At 43.5% G+C, this 24,974-nt stretch overlaps 1 protein-coding gene across 3 annotated transcripts in view; it reads right to left on the bottom strand.

Moving 5' to 3' along the window:
* Window positions 1–24,974, bottom strand: part of trappc11 (trafficking protein particle complex subunit 11) — a 182,370-nt gene that overhangs the window by 42,367 nt on the left and 115,029 nt on the right. For 2 of the 3 annotated variants that reach the window (XM_061834025.1, XM_061834023.1), the window contains exons 18-22: window positions 20,536–20,601; window positions 19,428–19,558; window positions 9,714–9,839; window positions 5,810–5,991; window positions 5,553–5,701 (exon numbers count right to left, since the gene is read on the bottom strand). In XM_061834025.1, coding sequence (XP_061690009.1) covers window positions 5,553–5,701; window positions 5,810–5,991; window positions 9,714–9,839; window positions 19,428–19,558; window positions 20,536–20,601 — 654 coding nt within the window. The remainder of the gene's footprint in view (window positions 1–5,552; window positions 5,702–5,809; window positions 5,992–9,713; window positions 9,840–19,427; window positions 19,559–20,535; window positions 20,602–24,974) is intronic. The other variant, XM_061834024.1, reaches the window with a different exon arrangement.

The raw sequence follows: 24,974 nt of genomic DNA, 5'->3' as shown, positions 1-24,974 counted from the left end.
ACTCAGAGACAACCCAAGAAAATACACATTGCAGTTTTCAAATGACAAATTAATTTAGTAAGGCACAAATAAAATTAAAACCTTTGTGACCCTCTGTGAAAAACGAATTGCCCCCGGGAACTAATAACAGCTTATACCACCCTGTGGCAGTAATAACTGAAATTGAGCGTTTGCGACAATTGGTGATGAGTCTTTTACATTTTTCTTGAGGAAATATGTCCCACTCTTTGTTTCAATTCCACCATATTGGAGGGTTTTCTATCATGAACTGCCTGTTTAAGGTCACATCAAAGCACCTCAATTGGATTTAAAGCTGGACTTTGATTTTGCAATTGCAAAACTTGAGTTTTTTTTTTTTTTTTTTGAGCCATTCAGATGTCAACTTGCTGGTGTCCTGCTTTGTGATCAAAGAGCGCTTGAGTTTGAGGGCACAAACTGATGGCCAGATGTCCTCCTCGTGGCTTTTCTGGTACAGAATTCATTGGCCCATCAATCACAGCATGTTGTTCTGGTCCTGAGGGAGCAAAGCAGCTCGAGGCCATCACATTGTCACCAACATGCTTCACTGTTGGCATAATCTTCTCTTATCAATTGCTCTGCTATTTTTACACCAGATGTAACGGGCCACACCCCTTCCAAAAAGTTAAATTTTTGACTCGTCAGTTCACAGAATGTTTCCCCAAAATGGCTTCAGGATCATCAAGTGATAAGCCTTTTTATTCTTTGCTGGAAGCAGGAGTTTTGACTCTCCCATGATGCCATTTTTGGCCAGTGTTCATCTAATTGGATAGTCATGAACATTGACCTTAACATGGGCCAGCAAGGCCTGCAGATGCTCAGATGTCGTTCTAGGTTATTTTGTGACTGGATGAGTCGTCGTCGGACTCTTGGAGTAATTTTTGTTGGTCGTACACTCCTGGGAAGGTTAGCCACTCTTCCCAGTTTTCTCCATGAGTGGATAATGTATGACATTTTAGTTTAAAGAGACAAATCGGGTGACAGTCTACAAAATATATTACTACTACTAATACTGATTGGACCAGCAGGATATGAATGTCTCCCAACAAAGGCACAATGCAGAAAATAGTAGGTTCACTGATCAAGAATGTTATTGACTTAATTGCCAGAGGGAAAAAACAGTTCAAATGTCTGCGAGTTTTGATATGTAGCCCATTCCCGACGGAATGAGCTGGAAGAGCTGGTGGCCAGGATGTGGAGGATCCAAAAGGATCGTGCCTGCTCTGGACCGAGTTCGCGTTACGTGCAAGTCTGACAACTGACAGTCTCAGTGTCAATGCAGAAAGGAAGTGGTTTTGGTGTTCAAATAATTCCCAAGCAGTGCATGAAAAACAGTCCAGCAGGTGAGTGCATCCTCAGGCCATGTTGTAATTGTCTTTGTTTTGTGCCCTTGTCTGTTTTAGTAGGGGGACTTATATGGGCATAAGAGAAACGCACACATGATCGGACCCAGCAAGATGGGGGAGAGGGTGGCCCTGTATGCATGTTTCATGTTGGGATAAACATGGTCCAGAGTTTTGTCTCCTCTGGTGGGACACTTCACATACTGGACGACTTTGGGTAGGACAATCTTTAACCACACTTGACTGAAGTCACCAGCAACAATAAATACTCCTTCGGGTTGCGCAAGCTGCTATTTGTTTCTAGTCGTGAGCAGACAGCTAAGTGCAGCGCTAACGTTAGCATCGAGCGGGACAGAGACTGCTACAACATGTTTTTTCATGTTTTTTTTTTCATTTTTATAATGACCAATGATAAAATAGAATGACCAAGTCACAAAGATCTATCCACTACAATAATCCAAAACAGTTATTTTAAAGAATTTTGAGGATTCCTTATGTGTAAATGTATGTTTGTGTGCCTTGCATAACCGGATGAGCCAATATTGCACAACATACCTATGAAATTTTTTTGTAACTATCTGAGTTCATGTTGATGATCACTAAACACCATACGTGTGAAAATACACATGAGATGTGTCACTCATGTCGGTAGATTCGTCGAATTGCAGTGAGACACACTAACAATCTCTGATGCCCTTCCACTATTGCTGGGTTAAGTTCTAGGCCATGGCTTCAAAGTACCATGAAACTTCACTCCTTTACAGCTGTAGAGCTTTTATTCATCAAATTTCTGCCTTATTTTTTAAAGATTGGAACAATGAGTCAGCTATGCCTCTTTTACCATCTTTCCGTCTTGGAAGGACTTCTTGCTATTAACAATGATGTGACGAACCCAGAATGATGCTTCGGTAGCGGCTTTCGCTGTTGAACTATATTGTGTGAAAAGAGAGTGCTGTGCGGCCAACTTGGATTTTAGTTCATTCACTTTTCTAATTCTCAGCTTGCTTTTTGGCGGAATGTCGTGTTGTATTTTCCATGAACAGTTTGAAAATGTCGGTCGACATTTCACAAAACTGGTAGATGAGGCAGACGTACTTTGAAAATGACATTGTGAAAAAAAAAGTTTGCCTCCCATTCTGAGTGAAAGTGATAAGTTTTTGTCTTCTCTTTTGCTCCAGCATCCATATTCATGTTGAATAAGATTTATTTACGTTAAGAAAAAAGTGAGGGCTTAAAATAGGGGGGGACTCACTGACTCGCGTAAATACAGCTGACGTCTCTTTTTTTTCCCCGGAATGCTGTCGCGATCGACCAGAACTGAAGTGCGTCGACCAGTCGATTGCGATCGACACATTGAGCACCCCTGCCTCATAGGTACTGCTGGAGAGGGCCCCCTCTGGGGAGAGGCTTAATGGTGTCCACAAGTGCACCTGGCATCAGGACACCCTAGGCTGCAGTTCAATGATTGACTTTGTAGTTGTGTCATCAGACCTGCTACTGCATGTCTTGAACACTTAAGTGAAGAGGAGGCAGAGCTGTCAACTGATCACTACCTGGTGGTGAGTTGGCTGTGATGGTGGGGGAAGATGCTGGACCGATGAGGCAGGCCCAAATGTATTGTGAGGGTCTGCTGGGAACGGCTGGAAGATTCCCCTGTCAAAAGGAATTTAAGCTCCCACCTCTGAAATAACTTTGCTAATGCGGGGGAGGTGGGGGACATTGAGTCCGAGTGGATGATGTTCGTACCTCCATTGCTGAGGAGGCCGACCGGACTGTGGCCGTAAGGTGGTTGGTGCCATTCGTGGCAGCAATCCCGAATACGTTACCAACAGTTAGGGGTGGTGCATAGCTGAAAGAGGAATCCTATCGGGCATTTTTGACCTGTGGGACTCCTGAGGCACCTGATCGGTACCGGCTGGCCAAGCGGAATGCAGTTGCGGAGGTCACTGAGGCAAAAACCCAGGAGTGGGAGGACTTCGGTGAGGGCATGGAGAATGACTTCAGGACTGCTTCGAGGAAATTCTGGTCCACCCTCCGGAATTTCAGGAGGGGGAAGCAGTGCACCGTCAACACTGTGTATAGTGTGGATGGGGCACTTATACTCAACTCGGGGGTGGATGAAATTTGCTCGGAGTTCCTACAAGCTCTGGATGTTGTGTCCTTGTTCTGGTTGAGACGACTCTGGAACATTGCGTGGACATTGGGGACAGTGCCTCTGGATTGGCAGACTGCGGTCATGGTCCCCCTTTTTAAGAAGGGGCAACAGAGGGTGTGTTCCAACTATTGGGGGATCACACTCCTCAGGTTCCCTGGTAAGGTCTATTCTGGGGTGCTGGAGAGGAGGGTCCGTCGGGAAATCGAATCTCAGATTCACGAGGAGCAATGTGGTTTTTGTCCTGGCCGTGAAACAGTGAACTAGCTCTACAGTTTTGTGGTGGTTCTTTGGGAGTATGGAGTACCAAACTCCCTGATACGGGCTTTTCGGTCACTGTACGACTGCTGTCAGAGTTTGGGCTGCATTGCCGCCAATCAGTCAGACTCATTTCCAGTGAGAGTTGGACTCGGCCAAGGCTGCCCTTCGACACAGATTTTGTTCATAACTTTCATGGACAGAATTTGTAGGCACAGCTAAGGCATAGAGGGTGTCCGGTTTGGTGGCCTCAGCAATGAATCTCTGCAGTTTGAAGATGTGGTTCTGTCGGCTTCATCAAGTTGTCATTTCCAACACTCATTGGAGTGGTTCGCAGCAGAGTGTGAAGTGGCTGGGATGAGAATCAGCACCTCCAAATCTGAGACCATGGCCCTCAGTCAGAAATGCCGTGCCCTCGCCCCAAATGGAGCAGTTCAAGTATCTTGGGTTCTTGTACACAAGTGAGGGAAGAATAGAGTGGGAGATCGACAGACGGATCGGTTCAGCGTCTGCAGTGATGCGGACTTTGTATCTGTTCATTATGGTGAAGAGGGCACTAAGCCAAAAGGCGAAGCTCTCAATTTACCAGTCAATCTCCGTTTTTACCCTCACCTATGGGCACGAGCTGTGGGTTGTGACCGAAAGAACAAGATCCTGGATAGAAGCGGCAAAAATTAGTTTCCTCCGCAGGGTGTGAGGGCTCTCCCTTAGAGATAGGGTGAGAAGCTCCGTCATTCGGGAGGGGCTCAGTGTCGAGCCACTGCTTCTCCGCATTGAGAGGAGCCAGATAAGGTGGTTGGGGCATCTGATCCGGATGCCTCCCAGACGCCTCCATGGTGAGTTATTCTGGGCATTTCCCACTGGAAAGAGACCCCGGGATGACCAAGGACACGCTCGAGAGACTATGTCTCTTGGTTGGCTAGGGAACACCTTAGGATCCCTTCTGAAGACCTAGAAAAAGTGGCGGGGAAAGAGAAGTCTGGGTATTCCTGCTGAATGGCTGGCTGGCTGGATATCGACCAGGCTTGATACAAGCCGAGAAACATGTTTCAGTGAGTGAAATCTACAGCAGCAATTGCAATGGAGAGTTTTATTAGTAGTTTTGCACAGCATCCTTGTTTTTACTATTTTGTGTTAAGAAAAACAAGAAATACAGCTGAGAAGATTAGATTTTCAAAACATTTCAAATTTAAACTGTGAGGGCGTGCATGTGCATCAGAAGCCCAGCCTCAGCCAAATTCTACTTCCATCCACCCTACGGTAAATTGAGTTTGAGACCCCTGGTTGACTGTTTTCTATTTTCTAATAAGATCACACAGATAGGTACACACTTACTGCTGTACTTATGTACCCTGCTGCCTATGGTTTAAAAACTTTATAAAAGGGTCCATCAGATATACTTTTATTATTTTTCATTAACATTCTTTTTAACAGGGTTCCACTTGTATTCCAGTGACTTTGTATTTATTTCATTTTAGCAATGAAAAATTATTGATTGTGATTTGTTTGTTGTCAGAATTCTGGTTGTGTTCAACCTGAAGCCTCCAGTTACAAATGTTTCAATCCCGTGAGAATTAAATGACCTAGATGAATGAAAGTATCCCCAGGCATCTTTGTAGTGACAATACATGCAAACTAAAGAGTAGAGTGAAGAAATACTTACAAACACTGAAAATGCACTATAAAAGCATAATGTCTTTGAAATTGAAACAAAAATTCCTAAACCTAAAAGACAGTGAGTAAAATGATCTTACAATGTAATGTAATTGAGGAAAATTTACCAGGGTTGAGTCCTGCAGTCAGTTTCACATCCTTGGCTACAGCCTCTTCCAGTGATTGGACCGTGAAGTGAATAGGGTACATTTCATTGCAAAGAGCAGGAGGCTGATGACTCAGCTCTACATAGAGCTTTGGAACTCTCGAGATGATCCTGGGCAACACATTCATAACTGAAATACAGATCTCAACTAATAGTAACAGTCAGGAGCAAAGTGTGGTGTGATGAATTTATTAAAGGAAACCATTATCGTAGCCTCACATGGTATTTTGTACGATCGTTATGAAATCCCAATCCAAATCTTCCTTAACATCATGAAAACACGATGATCTGTTTGACGGCATGAACTCGTGGGATGTGGCTACGTCACCACCTGCCCCTCTCCATCTCAGAAACACGCAGCGACCACTGCCACTGCCAATCATGATCTCTACACCTGTCATCTGAGAGAAAGAAAGTAAAATAAAATTTTAATCTAATTAGTTCATTTGCAAGGCAGCACAGTGACATGACTGGTTGGAGCGTCAGCCTCACAGTTCTGAGGAGCGGGGTTCAGACCCCGGCTCGATCTGTGTGGAGTTTGCATGTTCTCCCCATGCCTCCCTGGGTTTTCTCCAGGCACTCCAGTTACCTCCCACTTCCCAAAACATGCATGGTAGGTTAATTGAAAACTCTAAGTTGCCCATATGTGTGAATGTGAGTGTGAATTATTGTTTAATTATATGTGCCCTACGATTGCTTGGCAACAAGTTCAGGGTGTCACCAGCCTCCTGTCCTAAGATAGCTGGGAAAGGCTCTGGCACTCCTGTGACCCTTGTGAGGAGAAGTGGCTCAGAAAATGTATGGATGGATGGACATTCATATCACTTCTTTATAAGAGGCTGGGCACACTTGTGTAATTACACTATTTCCATAGGTGAGAGGCGCCGAGCAGTGGTGGTTAAACTCATTCCCCCCTTGCTCGGCCTGGGCGTTGGGGACTTGTGACTTCATGTCTTGGACACTTGGGTGAAGAGAGGGGTGGAGCTGTCAACTGATCACCACCTGGTGGTGAGTTGCCTCCAATGGTGGGGGAAGACGCCAGTCCGACATGGAGGTCCTAAATGTATTATGGTCTGCTGGGAATGACTAGCAGATTCCCCTGTCAAAAGGAAAGAACTTTGGTCATGTTCCGGGGGAGACGGGAAACATGGCCCTAAGGTGGTTGGTGCCAGGTCGTGGCAGCAACCCCAGAACATGTTGCTGGAAACAAACAGTGAGGGATGCTGTTAAGCTGAAGAACGAGTCCTATCAGGCATTTGTGGCCTGTTGGGACTCCCAAGGCAGCGGACAGGTACCGGCTGGCTAAGCGGAATGCAGCTTCGGTGGGTCACTAAGACAAAAACCCGGGCGTCCGAGGAGTTTAGTGAGCCCATAGAGAACGACTTCAAGACGGCTTCGAGGAAATTAGGGTCCACCATTCGGTGTCTCAAGAGGGGGAAGCAGTAGTGGACCGTCAACACTTTGTATTGTGTGGATGGAGCACTGCTGACCTCAACTCGGGATTGGGATGTTGTGAGCAGCTGGGGAAAATACTTCGAAGACCTCAACTCCACCAACACGCCTTCCCATAAGGAAGCTGAGTCTGGGTTCTCTGAGACAGGCTCATCTGCAGTTAAGAAAGTAAGTATTTGAACACCCTGCTCTATTGCAAGTTCTTCCACTTGGAAAACATGCAGGGGTCTGAAATTTCCTCGTAGGTACATGACCACTTTGAGAGACAAATCTAAAAAGAAAAATCCAGAAATCACAATGTATGATTTTTTAATGATTTATTTGTGTGATACAGCTGCGAATAAGTATTCGAACATCTGAGAAAACCAATGTTAATAAATGGTACAGTAGCCTTTGTTTGCAATTACAGAGGTCAAACATTTCCTGTGAGTTGTTCATTAGGGTTGCACACACTGCAGGAGGGATTTTGACCCACTCCGCCACACAGATCTTCTCTAGATCTGACAGGTTTCTAGGCACACAGATCTTCTCTAGATCAGACAGGTTTCCGGGCTGTCACTGAGAAACACAGAGTTTCAGCTCCCTCCAAAGATTTTGTAATGGCTCTAGGTCAGGAGACTGGCGAGACCACGCCAGAACCTTGATATGCTTCTTATGGAGCCACTGCTTGGTTTTCCTTGGTTGTGCTGTTCAGGTTATTGTCATGTTGAAAGACCCAGCCACGACCCATCTTCAATGTTTTGACTGAGAGAAAGAGGTTTGTAGGAATTATTGTGATCATAATTATCATACATCTGCTTCCAATAAAGAAATGCTTTGCTCTGCTCTAGATAACGTGGTTGCCTCCTAGCAGGAGATAGCAAGAACAAAAATGTCTAATCATCAGAACTGTTAGAACTAATGCTTGTTAAAGAAATAATGACCACACATGTATTCAGCAATCTTCCACACATGCACACGCAAATGAACAAACATGTTGTTCCTTGTTTCCAACTATGTTTTGCTTGCCGTCTCCTTTTTGTAATATCCATGTAAATAAGGGGCGTCTTAAAACTAAATAAATGGAGGTGCTGAGGAGAGGATAATAAGTGCAGTGGTGAATTGTACGAGACAGTTCCTTTCCTCTCCTCGCGAGACTTGAATTGGTGTCTTTGCTCCCTTTTTTGTCCTGTTTAATGAATGTCTGATTGGTGAACCTGACATTTACTTGGTCCTTTGAGCCAGATCTCAAGATTCCGGAGTTTCCAGGGGCTAAGTCGACGTCCAGGTAAAGACCATGGCCACGGCACTTGAGACCCTTTCCGGGACTGGGGCTCGACTTTGCGTCTGGAGGCTGAGGGTTGACGAGAAGCCGAAGGAAGTAAAGGCATCTCTGAAGAGTACGAAACCCCCACACTCATGAGGAATGAGGGAATGCGCATTTGGGTGACTGCGGCAGAACCAAACCTCGAGGATACTAGTCCCTTCGAGTAGACTAATTAATCTATAAAACTGAGAAAAGGGGAAGGTGTGTCCTGTACGTGACCCCCGTGAAACGTGAGCATGTGTAAATGTGTGAGAGGAGGTTCGTGACCTCATTTGAACAGGAAATTGAGTGACAACTATTTGAGGATGCAGAGGTAAGAATTCTCCGCCACTTGTGGTAGAAGCTTGAGAATGACCTCAAACAGAACGTAATTGTCACCCTGTTCAGGGGGAAGTCAGTATATTCACCCTAAGTGAACCACTGACTCCAACAGGGGAAAAACAAATAGCAAAATAGTTGATAAATAGCAAAATAGTCGAAACAGAACATCTAGGAAAAAGAAATTTATGTGTAAGGACTAGAGGTTTGTAGAAAGTAAGGGAGGTTGAGGGTTAATAACGTGCACTTCTGCTATATGTAGACAAAAAGCAAATTTTTCTGCCATTGGAAGAGCAAATTAAAACAATGAACCATTTGAAGAATACAGAATTGAAATGACTGCATGTTTTAAAGCAAACAGTGGCATTCCTGAAGATCACACTCATGTGGTTCCTTGTTGTACGAGACAGTTCCTCTCATCTCTCCTCGCGAGACCTGAACTGGTGTCTTTGCTTCCTTTTTTGTCCTCTTTAATGAATGTCTGATTGGTGAACCTAACAAGGTTGTTCCCCAAAATCTCAAAATACATGACATACAAATTTCAGTCTTCCCGATTGTATGGGGTGGACAGTTGCTTTTATGCAGCTAACGACCTCACACATGTGCATCTGATTCAGGATAATACATGGAATGGAGGTGGACTTTTAAAGCCGGACGAACAGGTCTTTGAGGGTCTGAATTGTAGCTGGTAGACAGGTGTTCAAATGTTTATCTGCTGCTGTATCACACAAATAAATCATTAAAAAAAATATCATACATTGTGATTTCTGGAGTTTTCTTTTTCGATTATCTTTCTCACAGTGGACATGCACCTACGCTGAAAAATTCAGACCCCTCCATGATTTCTAACTGTGAGCTAGCAGGGTGTTCAAATACCCATTTTCTTCACTGTATCTTCTCTTTGTGTTGTATTCAATTAACTTTTGGTTGAACATGATTTGCGAATCATAGTACTGTTTTTATTTGTTTTACATTGTCGCAACGTCATTGGAATTGGGTATGATTTATTAAGATTCTGCTGACAATGCCTAAACAAATTTTACTCACCTCAATTTTTTTCCCAACATCTCTGGTTTTTGCCACAAAGCTGAAGTTGTAGCATTTTGATTTCCCAGGCAGAAGGGTTTCACGCTCCTGACCTGATGTTTCCAGAACACACCATTGATTATACTCCTATAAAGACAAACACAGAAAAAAGCTCAACACATTGAATTCTACTGGGGTATTTTACGGCAGCACGGTGGATCAGCTGGTAAAACGTTGGCCTCACAGTTCTGAGGTCCCGGGTTCGATCCCGAACCCGCCTGTGTGGCGTTTGCATGTTCTCCCTGTGCTTGTGCGGGTTTCCTCCGGGCACTCCGGTTTCCTCCCACATCCCAAAAACATGCAACATTAATTGGACACTCTGAATTGCCCCTAGGTGTGATTGTGAGCGCGGCTGTTTGTCTCTATGTGCCCTGCGATTGGCTGGTAACCAGTTCAGTGTGTACCCCTGCCTCCTGCCCGTTGACAACTGGGATAGGCTCCAGCATTTCCTCGACCCTTGTGAAGATAAGCGGCTAAGAAAATGGATGGATGGATGAAAGTTAAGAAGAGAATCTGTGACAAAAGACAGCCTCGGCGGGGTCCAACCATGGTAAACATCATGGTAAACGAGTCTGACCGACTACTACACCTACTACTGTCGAAAATGCTGACCCAACTATGACGAGGTTATCCTGTGACTTGGACAGCCCATATCAGGGAGTTCGGTACCCATACTCCCAAAATACCTGACACACGAACCAGAATCTGCTTGCTCATGGAAAGCATGTGGGTGGAATTGAGGAGGTCCTAAAAGCATTCGTCACACTGAGTTACAACATCATGAGTCGAGGTCAACAGCGCCCAATCCCCACAATACATTTTTGACGTGAACTGCTTCCCACTCCTGAGATGCCAGACAGCGGACCAGAATTTCTTTTAAACCATCCAGATATCATTTCTTCATGGCCTCACCAAACTCCTTCCACACTCGAGTTTTTGCCTCGGCGACCACCATAGCTGCATTCCGTTTGGCCAGCTGGTACCCATAAGCTCAGAATTTCTCAACCTCACACATTAGCTTGGGGTCCTTTCCCTGCCAGAGAGATGATATTCCATGACCCTGGAGCCAGTTTCTGTCGCCGAGTATCGGATCGCTTAGGTCCCTGGCTTTCGCTACCGCATCTGCCCTCTGCACGAACAGCCACAAGGCGCTTGCCTTCGAGCCCCACTTCCAAGCCTGGCTCCAGGGGATGGGGCCCGCTGACCTGCATCTGGGCCAGGTAAACCTATATTGTTAAAGTAAGACTCTCCCCAAAATTCATATGTACAATAAACCCCCCAATGTGAAGTAATCTTATTATTACATGTATTTTGGACATTAATTGAAAAAAAAAAAAAGGAAAATAAAGAATATTGTTTAAATCCAAGCAAAATCTGGATGTGTGCCAGCTTTTACAGCCAAACGCAGAAAAAAACATCCTTGACTCCGCCCCTGACGTCGCCAGTGCTTAGCATTACAGACCATTCGTTCTCGCTAAGCCAAGATGCCAACGCATTGCGCAACAAAACTGAGAATACGCACCCAAAATTCTCCTTCTTTAACCTTCCATGGAGTTAACCTAACAGGGTAAAGCTGTGGCTGTCACAGCTGAGGCTCGTTCACCAGCAGTGGAAATTTGCACACATCTAATCATTACTGGTTATTAGCTGCTTAGTTATAGCCTCTCGTGTTATTATTGTATAAGCAACGACATACTTTATGAGGCGGCATGGTGGGGCAGCTGTTCAATCCCGGACTACCGTGTGTGGAGTTTGCATGTTCTCCCCGTGTATGTGTGTGTAAACGTGCCTCCTGCCCATTGACAGCTGGGATAGGCTCCAGCATCCCTACGACTATCATGCAGCCAAGAAATTGGATGGATGGATATATACGTGTAAGCACACAACACTTCCCGGTTAGTATTTATGCCGATGCGCGCAGGCAAACCCCCCTGCCCCCACCCCTGCCGGATCTCGAGAAGCTTTGCTGCTTTAAAAGTACAACATGGTGTTAAAAAAAAAGTCTGTCTGCCTGTTATACATTCTCCACATCTAAACCAACTCCTCAGAAAAGCATCAAATCTCCGCCGTCCATATAATGGGACTGGTATTGCTCGTCGTCAACACGACGCTCCTCCCAACACATCGACTTCCGTGTGTGTGTATTCTGGCTCAAACGCTTGAACATTGTTATTTTTGTTTTGTTTGCTCAATGGCGGGAGTAGAAATAGCACGGAGCATCAACTTGTTGTTATACTCGCTTGGTTGGCTCTGAGCACACAACACTTCCTGGTTACTATTTACGGTGATCTGTGCGTGCAACCCCCCCCACCCACCGCCGGTCGCTGACTGCTTGAAAAGTACAATTTGGGGGGGGAAAGTATAGCCATGCTTCCTGTATAATGTCTATATCGAAACCAACTTCCAGCATCAAATCTCTGCGTTCCACATATAGGAATGTTATTGTTCGTCGTTAGTGCCACGCCCCCTCTATAACACATCAAGTGTTGGATGTGTGTATTCAGGCTCAAGCGCCGAGGCTTCAACATTGTATGTCATGCTACTACTTTGTTTGTAATTATTTTTTCAAAAAAATCGCCAGATAGTGGACGTTCTCCGTTCGGTGAAACATATCCACGAGCAATGGGGGGGTCAGAACAAGAAGCACTGCAGACGTGGCAAACGCTGATTGGCTGTCAGTTTTCCAGCGCGGCTCATTGGAATGTCTGAGTGAGAGAAGAATTTCTATAATACTTTTCCAATTTAGAGATGTTTCTTGGTGAAATCTGCGGATAACTCTGGCATTAAAAGAAACACTGAACCCTCATCTAGTAACTTTTAATGTGTGCTCCAATTCCTATTAGTTTCGACAAAGTCTTCCTTTAAGTGTGAATTTAGACTATAATCCCCTTTGCGAAAACCAGCAAAATGTGACCAAGCCGTTGTCTTGCGTTTAAGACAATTTAATCACACACAACAATACAACTAACAGAATAGAACTTTAAAGGATGAGTAGTTGAGCGAAACGGCCAATGGTCACCAACGTTGAACGAATAGGCCAATGGTCTTTCCAGCGAATATTCCAAGTGAACCAATGTTCCATAAATGTCCAAAGACTAAAGGCAGAAGGCGTCCGTGTACTTGTCAAAAAGCAGTGGTGCGGTGGTAAGAAGCCCCGTTGACAGTCTTTCTCGTCTTTATACAGGCCCTCCTCGGAACATTCCAGAATTCTACATCACAAAAGGTCCACATCATAATAACTCAAAAGGATGAAAGGAAACAGCATCATAAAAGATCGACATCCGAAACACCCAAGATGAAGAGAAAGATGTAAATTAGATGATTGCTTGAAAATGAAGCTGCTTTCGTTATGTGGACAACGGATTGCTGTTTTATTAAAAAATTTAAAAAAAACGGCCTGGTGACAACGACGAAGAGGAGGGAGGGGAGCTGATGGATCGGCAAAAGGTGAAACTTTGGATATGATCAAAGACTGCAAAAGTTATGCTTTTGTGGCGCCATTATGGCATGAATAAATCATCTTTCTACCACAAGATGACACTCCCAAATGCCATAATGCTGGGTTTATCAGGACACTCTTGCAGCCTTGAAGATGTACCTGAGTGTTTATGTGCTGTTGGTGTAGCCATCTGTGTCAGCATTTTCACTGTGTAAGCTTGTAAACCTTTAACTTGGGAAAGCAATTAAAAAAAGAGCAGACAGGGGCTACCACTTTGGCAGTCTGAGGTAGCGCACTCATGTATTGGGTCTCACTGCTGTCCCTCGCGAGAAAGACAATCTTGGTTGGTTTGAGTGCACTCTCTACAGTCCTCAGGCTTGTCTTAAGATGTTTTTCTAGGAACATCTTTGACAATCTGCAAACATCATGGTCCAAAGGGATCTCTCTCTAACCTCATTAGTCAGCCTACCCATTAACATAGCAAACAGGAAGGGGCTCAGAGCTGATCCCTGATGCAATCCCACCTCCACCTTAAATTCCTCTGTCACACCTAAGGCACACCTCACCATTGTTCTACTGCCGTCATACATGTCCTGTACTATTCTAACATAATTCTCCCCCACACCAGACTTACGCATGCAGTACCACATTTCCTCTCTTGGTACTCTCTCATAGGCTTTCTCTTGAACCATAAAGATACAATGTAGCTCCCCTGACCTTCTCAGTACTTTTCCACGAGCATCCTCAAGGCAAATAATGCATCTTTGGTACTCTTTCTCGACCTGAAACCATACTGTTGTTCACAGATACTTATTCTGTCCTGAGTCCAGCCTCCACGACTCTTTCTCATAACGTCATTGTGTGGCTTATCAACTTTATTCCTCTCTAGTTCCCACAGCTCTGAAAATTGCTTTTGTTCTTAAAAATGGGAACTCGCACACTTTTCCTCCATTCTTCAGGCATCTTCTCACCCACGAGTATTCTGTTGAATAAGTTGGTCAAAAACTCCACAGCCATCTCTCCAAATTGCTTCCATACCTCCACTGGTAAGTCATCAGGACCAACTGCCTTTCCATTTTTCATCTTTCTCCACCCCTCTCTTTCATGCACATATATTCTGTGGTCTTAGTAGTTTGGAGGAGTTATTTTTCCTTGTGTTGGTAGGTGACATTTACAATAAATCTGGCTGAAAAAAAGGGTTATGTGTGAGGATGGAATAAAGTTTATGTATGATGTGGCTCTTTGGCTCTTTCATTTGTATAATGTGGATCTTTGCCGCAACAGTAAAAAATGTGGCTCTTGATCTGACTGGTTGCGCACCCATGCCTCAATGGATATCAAGATTATCCTGCAAACAAAACTACTTACGCTATTGATGTTTCAGTGGATTCAGTGGACAAACTATTTTCGTCTGCCAGCGTTCTGGGGAGGCGTATGAGCACCAGTGTTCATACAATATCATACAGAAATCTTCCTGGCAGCAAACCAAATTGATATCCAGGAGCGGGAAAAAATTACTTACAAGGATATTGTTACCACGTATGTCAGTTTCTGTGAGAAGGTGTGTGTACCGACAAAACTTTTTCGCACGTTCAATAACAAGCCATGATTTTCAGCCACACATACAACTCCGCCAAGCTATAGAGATTGCACCTCGTAGTGACGATAGGGCTCTACAATCGGACTAGAAACCAGCTGACTAAAGAAATAAAATCTGCAAAGTGGTACTATGCAGTTAAACTGGTATAACATCTCGGCGCTTATGACTCCAAAACAGTTTGGCACAGATTACAATCACTCACTAACTACAAACTACGTTTTCCCCCGGTAGAATACATGGGCAGACTAGCCAACAACCTAAATAGCTTTAACTGCATATTTGAAATTGACACTTCCACACCAGGCACCCACCAAGCCACACCACAAGCCACACCACCTTCCACTACACAGTTTAACATTCATGAAAGCGATGTACGACAGATCTTCAAACAACAAAAGCTCAACAAAGCGCCAGGTCCAGACCTTGTGTCCCCATCCTGCCTCAAAGTCTGCGCAGACCAACTTGCTCCTGTCTTCACAAAGATCTTCAACAGGTCTCTACAACTGTGAGAAGTACCAACCTGCTTCAAACGCTCCACCATTACACGGTCCCCAAAAAAGTAGTAGTCTCAGGTCTCAATGATTACAGGCCTGTTGCCTTGACATCTCCCGGTGGAGCTACAACTTCCTGATGGGCAAGACACAGCACGTAAGGCTGGGGGACACCACCTCAAGGTTGTATCCTCTCCCCTCCTGAAGTTCGCAGATGACACCACAGTCATCGGCCTCATCATAGACACTGACGAGTCTGCGTATCGACAGGAAGTGGCGAGACTGGAGCTTTGGTGTGGCCAACACAACCTGGCAGTTAATATTTTCAAGACTCTAGAGATGATTGTGGACTTCAGGAGGCAACCTTCACTACATCTTCCCCTGATGTTGTAGAACTCAACCGTCGCGACCTTCAAGTACTTGGGAATTACAGTCTTAGAGGACCTGAAGCGGGAGACGAACATTAACTTTAACCTCAAACAAGCCCATTAAAGGATGTACTTCTTCAGCTTCTGAGGAAGCACAGGCTGTCACAAGAGCTCCTGAGACAGTTCTACACAGCGGTAATCCAATCAGCACTGTGTAGCTCCATCACAGTGTAGTTGGGCGCTGCCACAATAAAGGACAAACTCCGACTGCAACAGGCAATCAAAACCGCTGAACGGATTCTCGCCACCACTCTACCCACTTTTAGTAGACTTGCACGTCACTTGAACTAGGTCCAGAGCAGGCAGGATCCCTTTGGACCCTCCACATCCTGGCCACCAGCTCTTCCAGCTCCTTCCATCAGGTAGGTGCGACCGAGTCAAAACTACAGGCATTCAAACAGTTTCTTCCCTTTGGTGATTCAGTCATTAATTTATTGATCAGCAAACTAATATATTCTGCCTTGTGCCGTTGTTGGGACACAACCTCATATCCAGCTGGTGAATCAGTATTTGTATTAGGAAGATATTCTGTCGACTATCACATGACTCGTCATTTTAAACTGCCCCCTTTGCACAATTTACATTGCACTGGTCTATAACGGGAACTGCGAACAGGTAAGGGCACTCTGTATAAAATTAACATAATCTGGGGCCTTGACAGACTTAATTGTTCCAAATGAAGACTGCATGTTGTTAATCTGTAATTGAATGTCGGTTCAGGGCTCAGTGGGTGGGGAACCCTGTTGTAGCCTACTTCACATTCTCTGGCATATTCAATTGAAGTGATTTCTTTATTCAAAAAGTATGGTGGTAATCAGGCTTGGGTATGTCTTAATTTCTCTCCTAAATAGATAATCTAGCATGTTTTATGAGCATGCTGAAAATCTGCAAATGTTGTTCTGTAACTACACCAGAACTCAATGGTCACATTGTTAGCATGCATGCTCGCAAGTGTTTTTCGTGTATGTAAGCTAACGTATGATGGAGTTTACAAGGCAGTGAGGAACAATTGTAATTTACATTTGTTAGCAGTAGAAACTTACAATGCCCCGCACACTGACAGTGTAGCCAAGTCATTCCTCAAGATCTTGTTCACTCATGGTGTCACATTGAAACTCCAATTATCACATATCCAATACAGTACAACAACTACCAAATAATATAACTTTAAATTCTTTTACGTCCTCCCAGCACATTCAAAAAGCATTTAGAGGTCCATTGTCATGAAATGCATAATTTTTATGTTATTAATGAAAAAATGGCAGCTGGTATGGACCCATCCGTTTTTTCCCACCACAAAGCATGATTTTGACGTATATGGCTTTTTGTAACTCCTGCCATGAAAATCCTCTCGAGGGATTCGTTTTCAAGTAGACGCAGGAAGTGACATACGGGGCAGTAGCGCACTCAAGTGGTCTCGTCTGTTTATACGAGTTTTACCTGCCTGAAGGTAGCTCGTTGTTCCTTCGTGTTAGCCAAAATGCTGGCTCGTTGTATTGCTGGATATTGCTCAAACACTCGGGAGGATGGATTTGCTCATCATACTTATCCAAAAGAGCCGGTAGGTGTGTCTATAGCTACTAAAAAAAAACAATAGTTGGGGGGGGTGGGACGGAATCGATAAGTCAGGGGTGCTAAATGTGTGGATGTGCCACCACGGCCAAAGCCGTGATCGGCAGATGCGGCACCGAGCCATGGATGCTCGGATCAGACAGGCCGCTGCTGTTGTCGTCGCCCGCAGGCAGCGTTGCTTTTATCACCAGCGCGCGGAGGTGGATTGTACGGGGAGGTAGTTTGGCCGCGGTGGCGTCTTCGCTCGCTGGCGGCGTTGTTTTTATCACAGCCGCGCAGAGATGATCGGACAAGGAAGCGGTTTGGCCACGGTGTCAACGTTTCTCACGGGCAGCGTTGTTTTGAATCACCGCCGCGCGGAGGTGGATCGGACGGGGAGGCGGTTTGGCTGCGCCGGATTGGCCCTTACCCGCATATCTAAATATGGCTTGAAACGATGGGGTAATATTGCCCCGGTCACTTCACTCAGTTGTGAGATGTTCTCTTCTTAGAAAAGAGCTCCCGTGTCAGAACGGGCGTGTTCGTCTCCCATAGTAGGTGGCACAGCGACTTTTCAATGGCGAATGTCCGGGGTGAAGAGACGGACAAGGGATGCAGCCAATGGTGACCACTTGGATGTCGCATGAGAATACTGCAACTTTGCGCATGGATGACGCGCTCTCCGCTCATATTTATTTTTTCGTTTTGACATTGAAGTGAACAATGTTATATGTATTTTTGATTACAATATCTCTTTTAGAATGTTTATAGGGATGACACTTGACCTTTGAATTGCATGTTTAGTGTCAATTATTCTTTCAGTCATTATTGTATGTTTTATTATTTGCTAGTTATGCCATTCTGTGTGCGCTGGTGTTATAATATTAGCTTCTGTGACAACGTGAGTGTGAACAACATCTTGAGTATTGACTTGCCTACACTGTCATTGTGTTGGGTAATGTAAGCTTCTTCTGCTTACAAATGTAAAATTGCAATTGTTCCTTACTGCCTCGTGAGGTAGCAATATGGTAACTTGCATACAAGCTAAAACACATGCAAGCATGCACACTCACAATGTAATCGGTGTGTTCAGGTGTACTTCATCGGTCTAGTCACACAGCAACATTTATAGAACTCATTGTGCACTTAAAAGTGCGCTGTCCATTTTCCAACTGAAATTTTGAGTGCATCTTATGGTTGCAAAAATATGGTACAAATCATACATAGCTATTTTAATACTGCATCCAGTATTTGTGCGTAGAGTGCAGTAGGAACATAACCCACGAACAACGGAGGAACACTGTACAATTAAATCCTTCTCTGCCAATCCTTTTCAACATTTATTACCCACCCACCATTTATGAGCTATGGAATCTAATGAGAAGAGCCTTTAGCGTAACAAAGCCAACCTTAGCTCGACATAGAAGAAAAGCATCAGCAAGGTGAACCTGTGTGCTCTTGTAGGCCCCCTTCAGTGTTGCTGCCACCAGTACTCAAAAGGAGGCTGATACAGTGTGTAGGCAGAATCCTGTCTAACTCTCCAAATGTTGCTGTTTCATGTAATTACAAAAACTAAATAAGTCACACACAAATATTAAATAATTAGCCAAACTATGCAAAATAAGAGTGCTTATTGCTACAAGCGTGAAAAGATCGGAGACATGGAGACAAAATCGGTATTTCCCAAAAGTCTTCCGTGTTTTAGTAGGAAGTAATTTTACCAATATATAGTGCTGTTGATGGTTTTTGGCTGATCAATAGTGCAGTCTGACGTGAGGCTGGCTGGTTGCTGCATCACTTTCGGTCTCATGCATCTATTTAAAGTGCACAAATATAGCAATTTTAATTGTGAAATCATGGTCATCACTGCACTCAAAAAGGAAATTGATGAAATCACAAAAACATGTTTTGTGTTTGGTTTTTGACTTTGTCTGGTAACTACTCTTTGCTCCATATTGTTATGAACGTGTCTAATAGAAATTGAATGTTTGCATTAAATTACAATCGAAAAAAAATTAAAACGACGAGATTGGGAGTACAACTCGTAAGAGCAAGATTTGCTCATAGAATTCCCATTTCGCTGAACTATTAAAATTTCTTGTCACTGTGGTTGTTGAGCGTGCAGATACCTTTCATGCATTTTATCCTAACCTTTAATGTGAATACCTGATTGCTTAAGCTGACAGCCAGTTTGCTGAATGATACAGGATGAGGACAGTCAGCTTTGACGAACACTTGGAGTCGGATGACTTCGTCGACATGGAAACTGGGAGACTGGAATTTGGCTTTACATTGAACTAGGAATATAGAGAGAAGGAGACAGGGAAGTTAAAAATTTATTTTCAAATTACATTTTTTAAAGAGACTAAAAAATATTAGCTTTACAAATATGACAAGGACAAACACAATATATCCCACTAGCTATCATCCATGTGTACATCATCTGTAGGTACCAGAGCAGTGAGTTGTTCAGAGCAATTCACATATTTGTTGTACTGTCCACCATGTAGCAATAACCTCTTCATAGGTCTGAACTAGGATGTCAGAAGAAAAGCAGCGATCTCTTTTATATGATAAAATTGAAGGGAAAATTCTGCAAAGACACAAATATAGCATCTAAAAGCATGTTTAATGGTCTAATCAAAAGCAAAGTGAAAACATTTTGGACATGAAAGGAATGCCATCCACACTTTGAAGAAAGGTGGCGTTATTATAATGATTTGGTGTAATTTTTCTATATCTGGGATTGTGATCAAAGCACAGATATAATGAACAATTCAAATTTTGCTGAACTATTTAGGCAACTAAAAATCTGAAGGTCAAGAGGAATTTCACCCCCAGGATAAAATAATAAATAAAAATAATGAATAATTAAAAAAAAAAACTTCAGCACAAGAATTTAGGACATGCCATGCTGAAGGGTTCTGACCGAAAAAGAGTGTCCTTAGTTCTTATATTAACCATAGAACAGAATACACGTTATGAATTGCCGAATGAACCGTATGATAGAATCCTTATGACCTAAATTCTGAGAGTATTGACAGATTGTCACGACCCATCGAGACGGAGGGAGGACCCAAATGCAGGACTCGGGAGACGCAGAGGTAATTCGGGATAAACATTTATTGTTCCAAGGTCGGGGATCAGGCAGACAGTCAGGTGCAGGAGCGGTAGTCAGGACGTCGGGCGTTGAGAGCAGGTCCGCGGGCAGGCAGGAGTCGGTACACGGGAGATCAATCAAACAAGGCAGAAGTGTCAAAGGAGTCAGGCTTACGGGGTCGGTCGGAGAACAGGTGGAGGTCGGTACACACGATCAGAGATACGGGAATGCAGGAACTACCTGTTGAGGAATAGGAACAATTGCTGGGACAAGGCGCCACTGACTGGCATTAAAGAGGACTGTAAGCCATAAACTCTCAGTTGTTTAACCTAGGTTAGAAGTCTGTTTTGATATTTCACAAACTCTTCATACATTTTCCAAACCAGAATCAGCTTTGTTGGCCAAGTGTGTAAAAACACACAAGGATTTTTTTTCTTCGGGAGTCGTTGCCGCCCTGGTATGATATTCAGAACAAAGAACAAGAGACATTTCAGTTTATGGGAACTACTCCTTATAATAGTTGTGCAAGATGTGAAATCTTCATTTAGAACAGGTAAGAGATAAATGTGTTAACATCCGACATTGTGTTAAGCTTGTACAAAGTGCCGTTACCCGTTCGCAGTTCCCATTATAGACCATTGCAATGACAATAGTGCAAAGGGACCAGTTTAAAGTGACGAATCATGCGATAGTCTACAAAATATGTTGTTATGTTATATGTTGTTATTGTTATATGTTATGAATACTGATTAAGAGGGCACAAAGCAGAAATATAGTTGGTTGGCTAAAGAATTTAATGACTTAGTTGCCAGAGGGAAAACGCTGTTCAAATGCCTGCTAGTATTGACTTTCATCGATCTGTAACGTTTTACCGACGGAAAAAGCTCTCAGAGCTGGTGGCCTTTATGTGGAGGATCCAAAAGAATCTTGCCTGCTCTCATCTTAGTTTGTGAATGTTTGCATTAAATTACAATGGAGAAGAAGCAGAAATTGACATTATGAGCAGTTGCACACTCAGGCGGCCTTGTGTATTTATACCAGTTTTACCTGCGTTTTACCTCCAGAATGAGTGGTCGTCGGATTGTTGGAGTAGTTTTTGTTGGTCGTCCACTGCTGGGAAGGTTAGCCAATCTTCTCAGTTTTCTCCATTAGTGGATAATGGCTCTGAAGGTGGTTCCCTGGAGCACCAAACCCTTGTTAAATGGTCGATTCTTCTTCTTCAACAGCCAATTGAGGTATATTCTTCTTCTTCTATGCCCGCTGAAAGTAAAGTCCCAGTCTTCTTCGCCACAAGTTCTGCACATGCCCAAACCCAAGTGCATTGTCGGGAATGGCCATGTTTAAACCATTTCATTTGAACAAATTTTTGCTGTACTTTTAAACTCATAGCCGCTAGCAAAAAATATATATATAAATAAAAAAATAACATTTTAACCACATGGGAAAACAGGGAGCAACTTTCATGGCACCTGAAAAAAGTAGCGGCTTGTCAACACGAAAATACGGTACTCAGGTGTGGAAAGATGTCTTCTTTCAGGGTAGAGTAAAAATCTGATGAGTTCGATGAGTTCCATCGGAACATCAGTCGGTCCATTATCCACATTGCAGTTGAAAGGAAAATAAAATGTGCATTTAACTCTGAGCTGTTTTGAAATCTTGAAATCGTCTTGAAAACTCTCCATCCAGGGCTTGTAACATGGATGAGTACTTGTGGAGGTGATAAGATGATCTTGTTTCTTCCTTTAGTGTTAGAAAATGAGTGAGAATGTTCTTCTCCGCTTGGCTTGAGAGAAGTAACATGAAAACCTTTACTGAACAGAAAATTTCATGCACAAAAAGGCCCATACATTGCAGTTAGACATTTAGTTAATTGAATTGTGCACTCACATCCACAAGAAATCCAAAATCTACCACACAGTCTTCACCTGAAAGCCGTGGGATGCCCTGTCCTTTCATCACACACAAATCCTGAATCTGGTCTCTCAGGTCCCACACTTTTCACTACTTTACCTAGGTGCAGCCACCTGACGAATAGTGATAGCTAATGTCACCATGCTCGATCTCATTTGCCTCCAAAAATGCAACAAACTGTGATTTAATGCTCTTGCTCTGATGGAATTAACTATTTCAGTTACAGGATTGACAAAATGCAGCCCTACGGGAGCACAAGCCAGTGCAATATGTAGGCCGGGCCCAAGCCTGGATAAATGCTGAGGGTTGTGTCAGGAAGGGCATCCAGCATAAAACTCTGCCAAACAAATATGAGCGTTCATGTAAAGCAGGGGTGCTCAATGTGTCGATCGCGATCAACACAGCTGAGACAGATGGGAAAATTATTGTGGAAGAAGGTGCTCCGGTCAGAGGAAACCAAAACTGAACTTTTCAGCTACAATGCAAAACGATATATTTGGCGTAAAAGCAAAACAGCTCAACACCCTCAACACACCAACCCCACTGTCAAACATGGTGGTGGCTGCCTCATGATTTGGGCCTGCTTTTCTTCAGCAGGGTCAGGGAAGATGGTTAAAATTGATGGGAAGTCATGGAGTCATATACAAGACCATTCTGGAAGAAAACCTGTTAGTCTGCAAAAGACCTGAGACTGGGATTGAGATTTATCTTTCAACAGGACAATGATCTAAAACATAAAGCCAAATCTACAATTGAATGGTTCACAAATAAACGTATCCAGGTGTTAGAATGGTCAAGTCACAGTCCAGACCTGTATACAATCGACAATCAGTGGGCAGAGCTGAAGACTACTGTTCACAAATGCTCTCGATCCAACCTCACTGAGCAAAACAATCACAAAATATAAGTACAAAGACAGTTTAGTAGCGTTTAACACGAGTTTACTAGCCAAACGATGTATAGTCACCATAGTTGAACTAATGTTCCAAATAGGCGAATGTTATTTCCAGCGAATGTTACGGAAATGTAAAAAAGATAGAAGTGTGTCGTTTGTGTACATGTGAACTTGTCCAAAAGCAGCAAGGTTGAAAAAAAACAGCAATCCTCATCTTGATAGGAATTCTAGAAATCCTTGTATGACGACCTAATAGAGTCCTTCTGTCAGAATGTAACAAAAGACCTGCATCAGAAAAACTTAAAGTACGTAAGTCAGGGGTGCTCAATATGTCGATGCGCGCGGGCCGTCATTTCGCCCGACGTGGAGAAAAAGGGTTAAGAAATCGAACAATTATAGGCGACAGAAGAGGCACTGAAGTTATTTTTCCCAGTTGTGTATGGTGAAGTCATATTTGGCATGTCTCATTTAAATCTTTCACTGCAACAGTGTCCTTCATTGATGTAGTATTTTTTAGAACAATGTATAATTTGGGATGTTTTGTTTGTTGTTTTGTTTCATGAAAATTATCATTTTTCAAAGAGTCCAGGAATTCAATGAATTGATGTCATGACTAAATCCATCAACTTTTCAGTGATGTGATTGCAGGTCATGGTTTATTTTCTTACAGCTCCAAAAACCTCCTGAACACCTGAAGTTGGGGATTCGGAAAGTGGGGGGTTGGGTGTGACGACGTTTTTTTTCTTTGAATGACCAATGATGAAATAGAATGACCAAGTCAAAAAGATCTACCCGCTACAATAATGCAAAACATTTATTTTAAAGTATATTGACGATTCTTTATGTGTAAATATGTACCTTGCATAACCGCATGAGCCAATATTACACAACTTTAACTTTAAACATTTTTTGTAACTGAGTTCACGTTGATGATCACTAAACACCATACGAATGAAAATGCACACCTGGGCCTTGTCACTCATGACAGTGGATTCGTCCAACTGCAGTGAGAAACACTCACAATCCTTGATGTCCTTACACACAATAGCCATAGCTTGAGAGTGCCGTGCAACTGTACTCCTTTACAGCTGCAGAGATTTTATTGAAGATAATATTCCCACCTAATTTTTAAAAGATCGGAACAACGAGTCAGCTATCCCTCTTTTACGTGTGATGTGACAAACCCGGAAACGATGCTTCATGCCGGCTAGCGCTGTTGTGTGTGAAAAGTGACTGTTGTGCGGCTAGTTGGGATTTAAGTTCGTTCACTTTCCTCATTCTCAGCTTGCTTTTCGCCGGAATGTCGGTGTTGTATTTTCCATAAACAGTTCGAAGATGCTGCGTCACATTTCACTCCACTGGGTGGCAGATGAGACTTAAAAAAAAAAGTCCGCCTCCCATTCCAAATGAAGCGATGTTTTTGTCTTCTTTACTGCAGTATCCATACTCATGTTTGTCAAGATTTCTAAAGCGAGCGCTCAAAATTGGGGGGGGGCACTCATTGACAGCACGTTTTCCTGTATTGTTGTTTGGACATGCGCGTTGAGCTAAAGTTAAAAAAAACAATACGGCTGATGTTTTGGGTATTTTTTTTTCGGTACGCCGATTGACCGAAACTGCCTCGCGATCAACTGGTCGATTGCAATCGACGCGCAATCGACGCATTGAGCACCCCTGCGCTACACAAATAAATTAGCTGTTGCACCACCTGAAGAAGGTCACAGGTCCGTATCTGAACCCACTGAAGTTTGACTATCGAGGTAACAGGTCTACGGATGATGCCTTAACCATGGGTTTGCACTTCACC

The sequence above is a fragment of the Syngnathoides biaculeatus genome, chromosome 11 (genome assembly GCF_019802595.1).
Source record: "Syngnathoides biaculeatus isolate LvHL_M chromosome 11, ASM1980259v1, whole genome shotgun sequence".
In the NCBI taxonomy this organism is placed as follows: Eukaryota; Metazoa; Chordata; class Actinopteri; order Syngnathiformes; family Syngnathidae; genus Syngnathoides; species Syngnathoides biaculeatus.
This window is presented reverse-complemented; position numbering and strand designations above follow the sequence as displayed.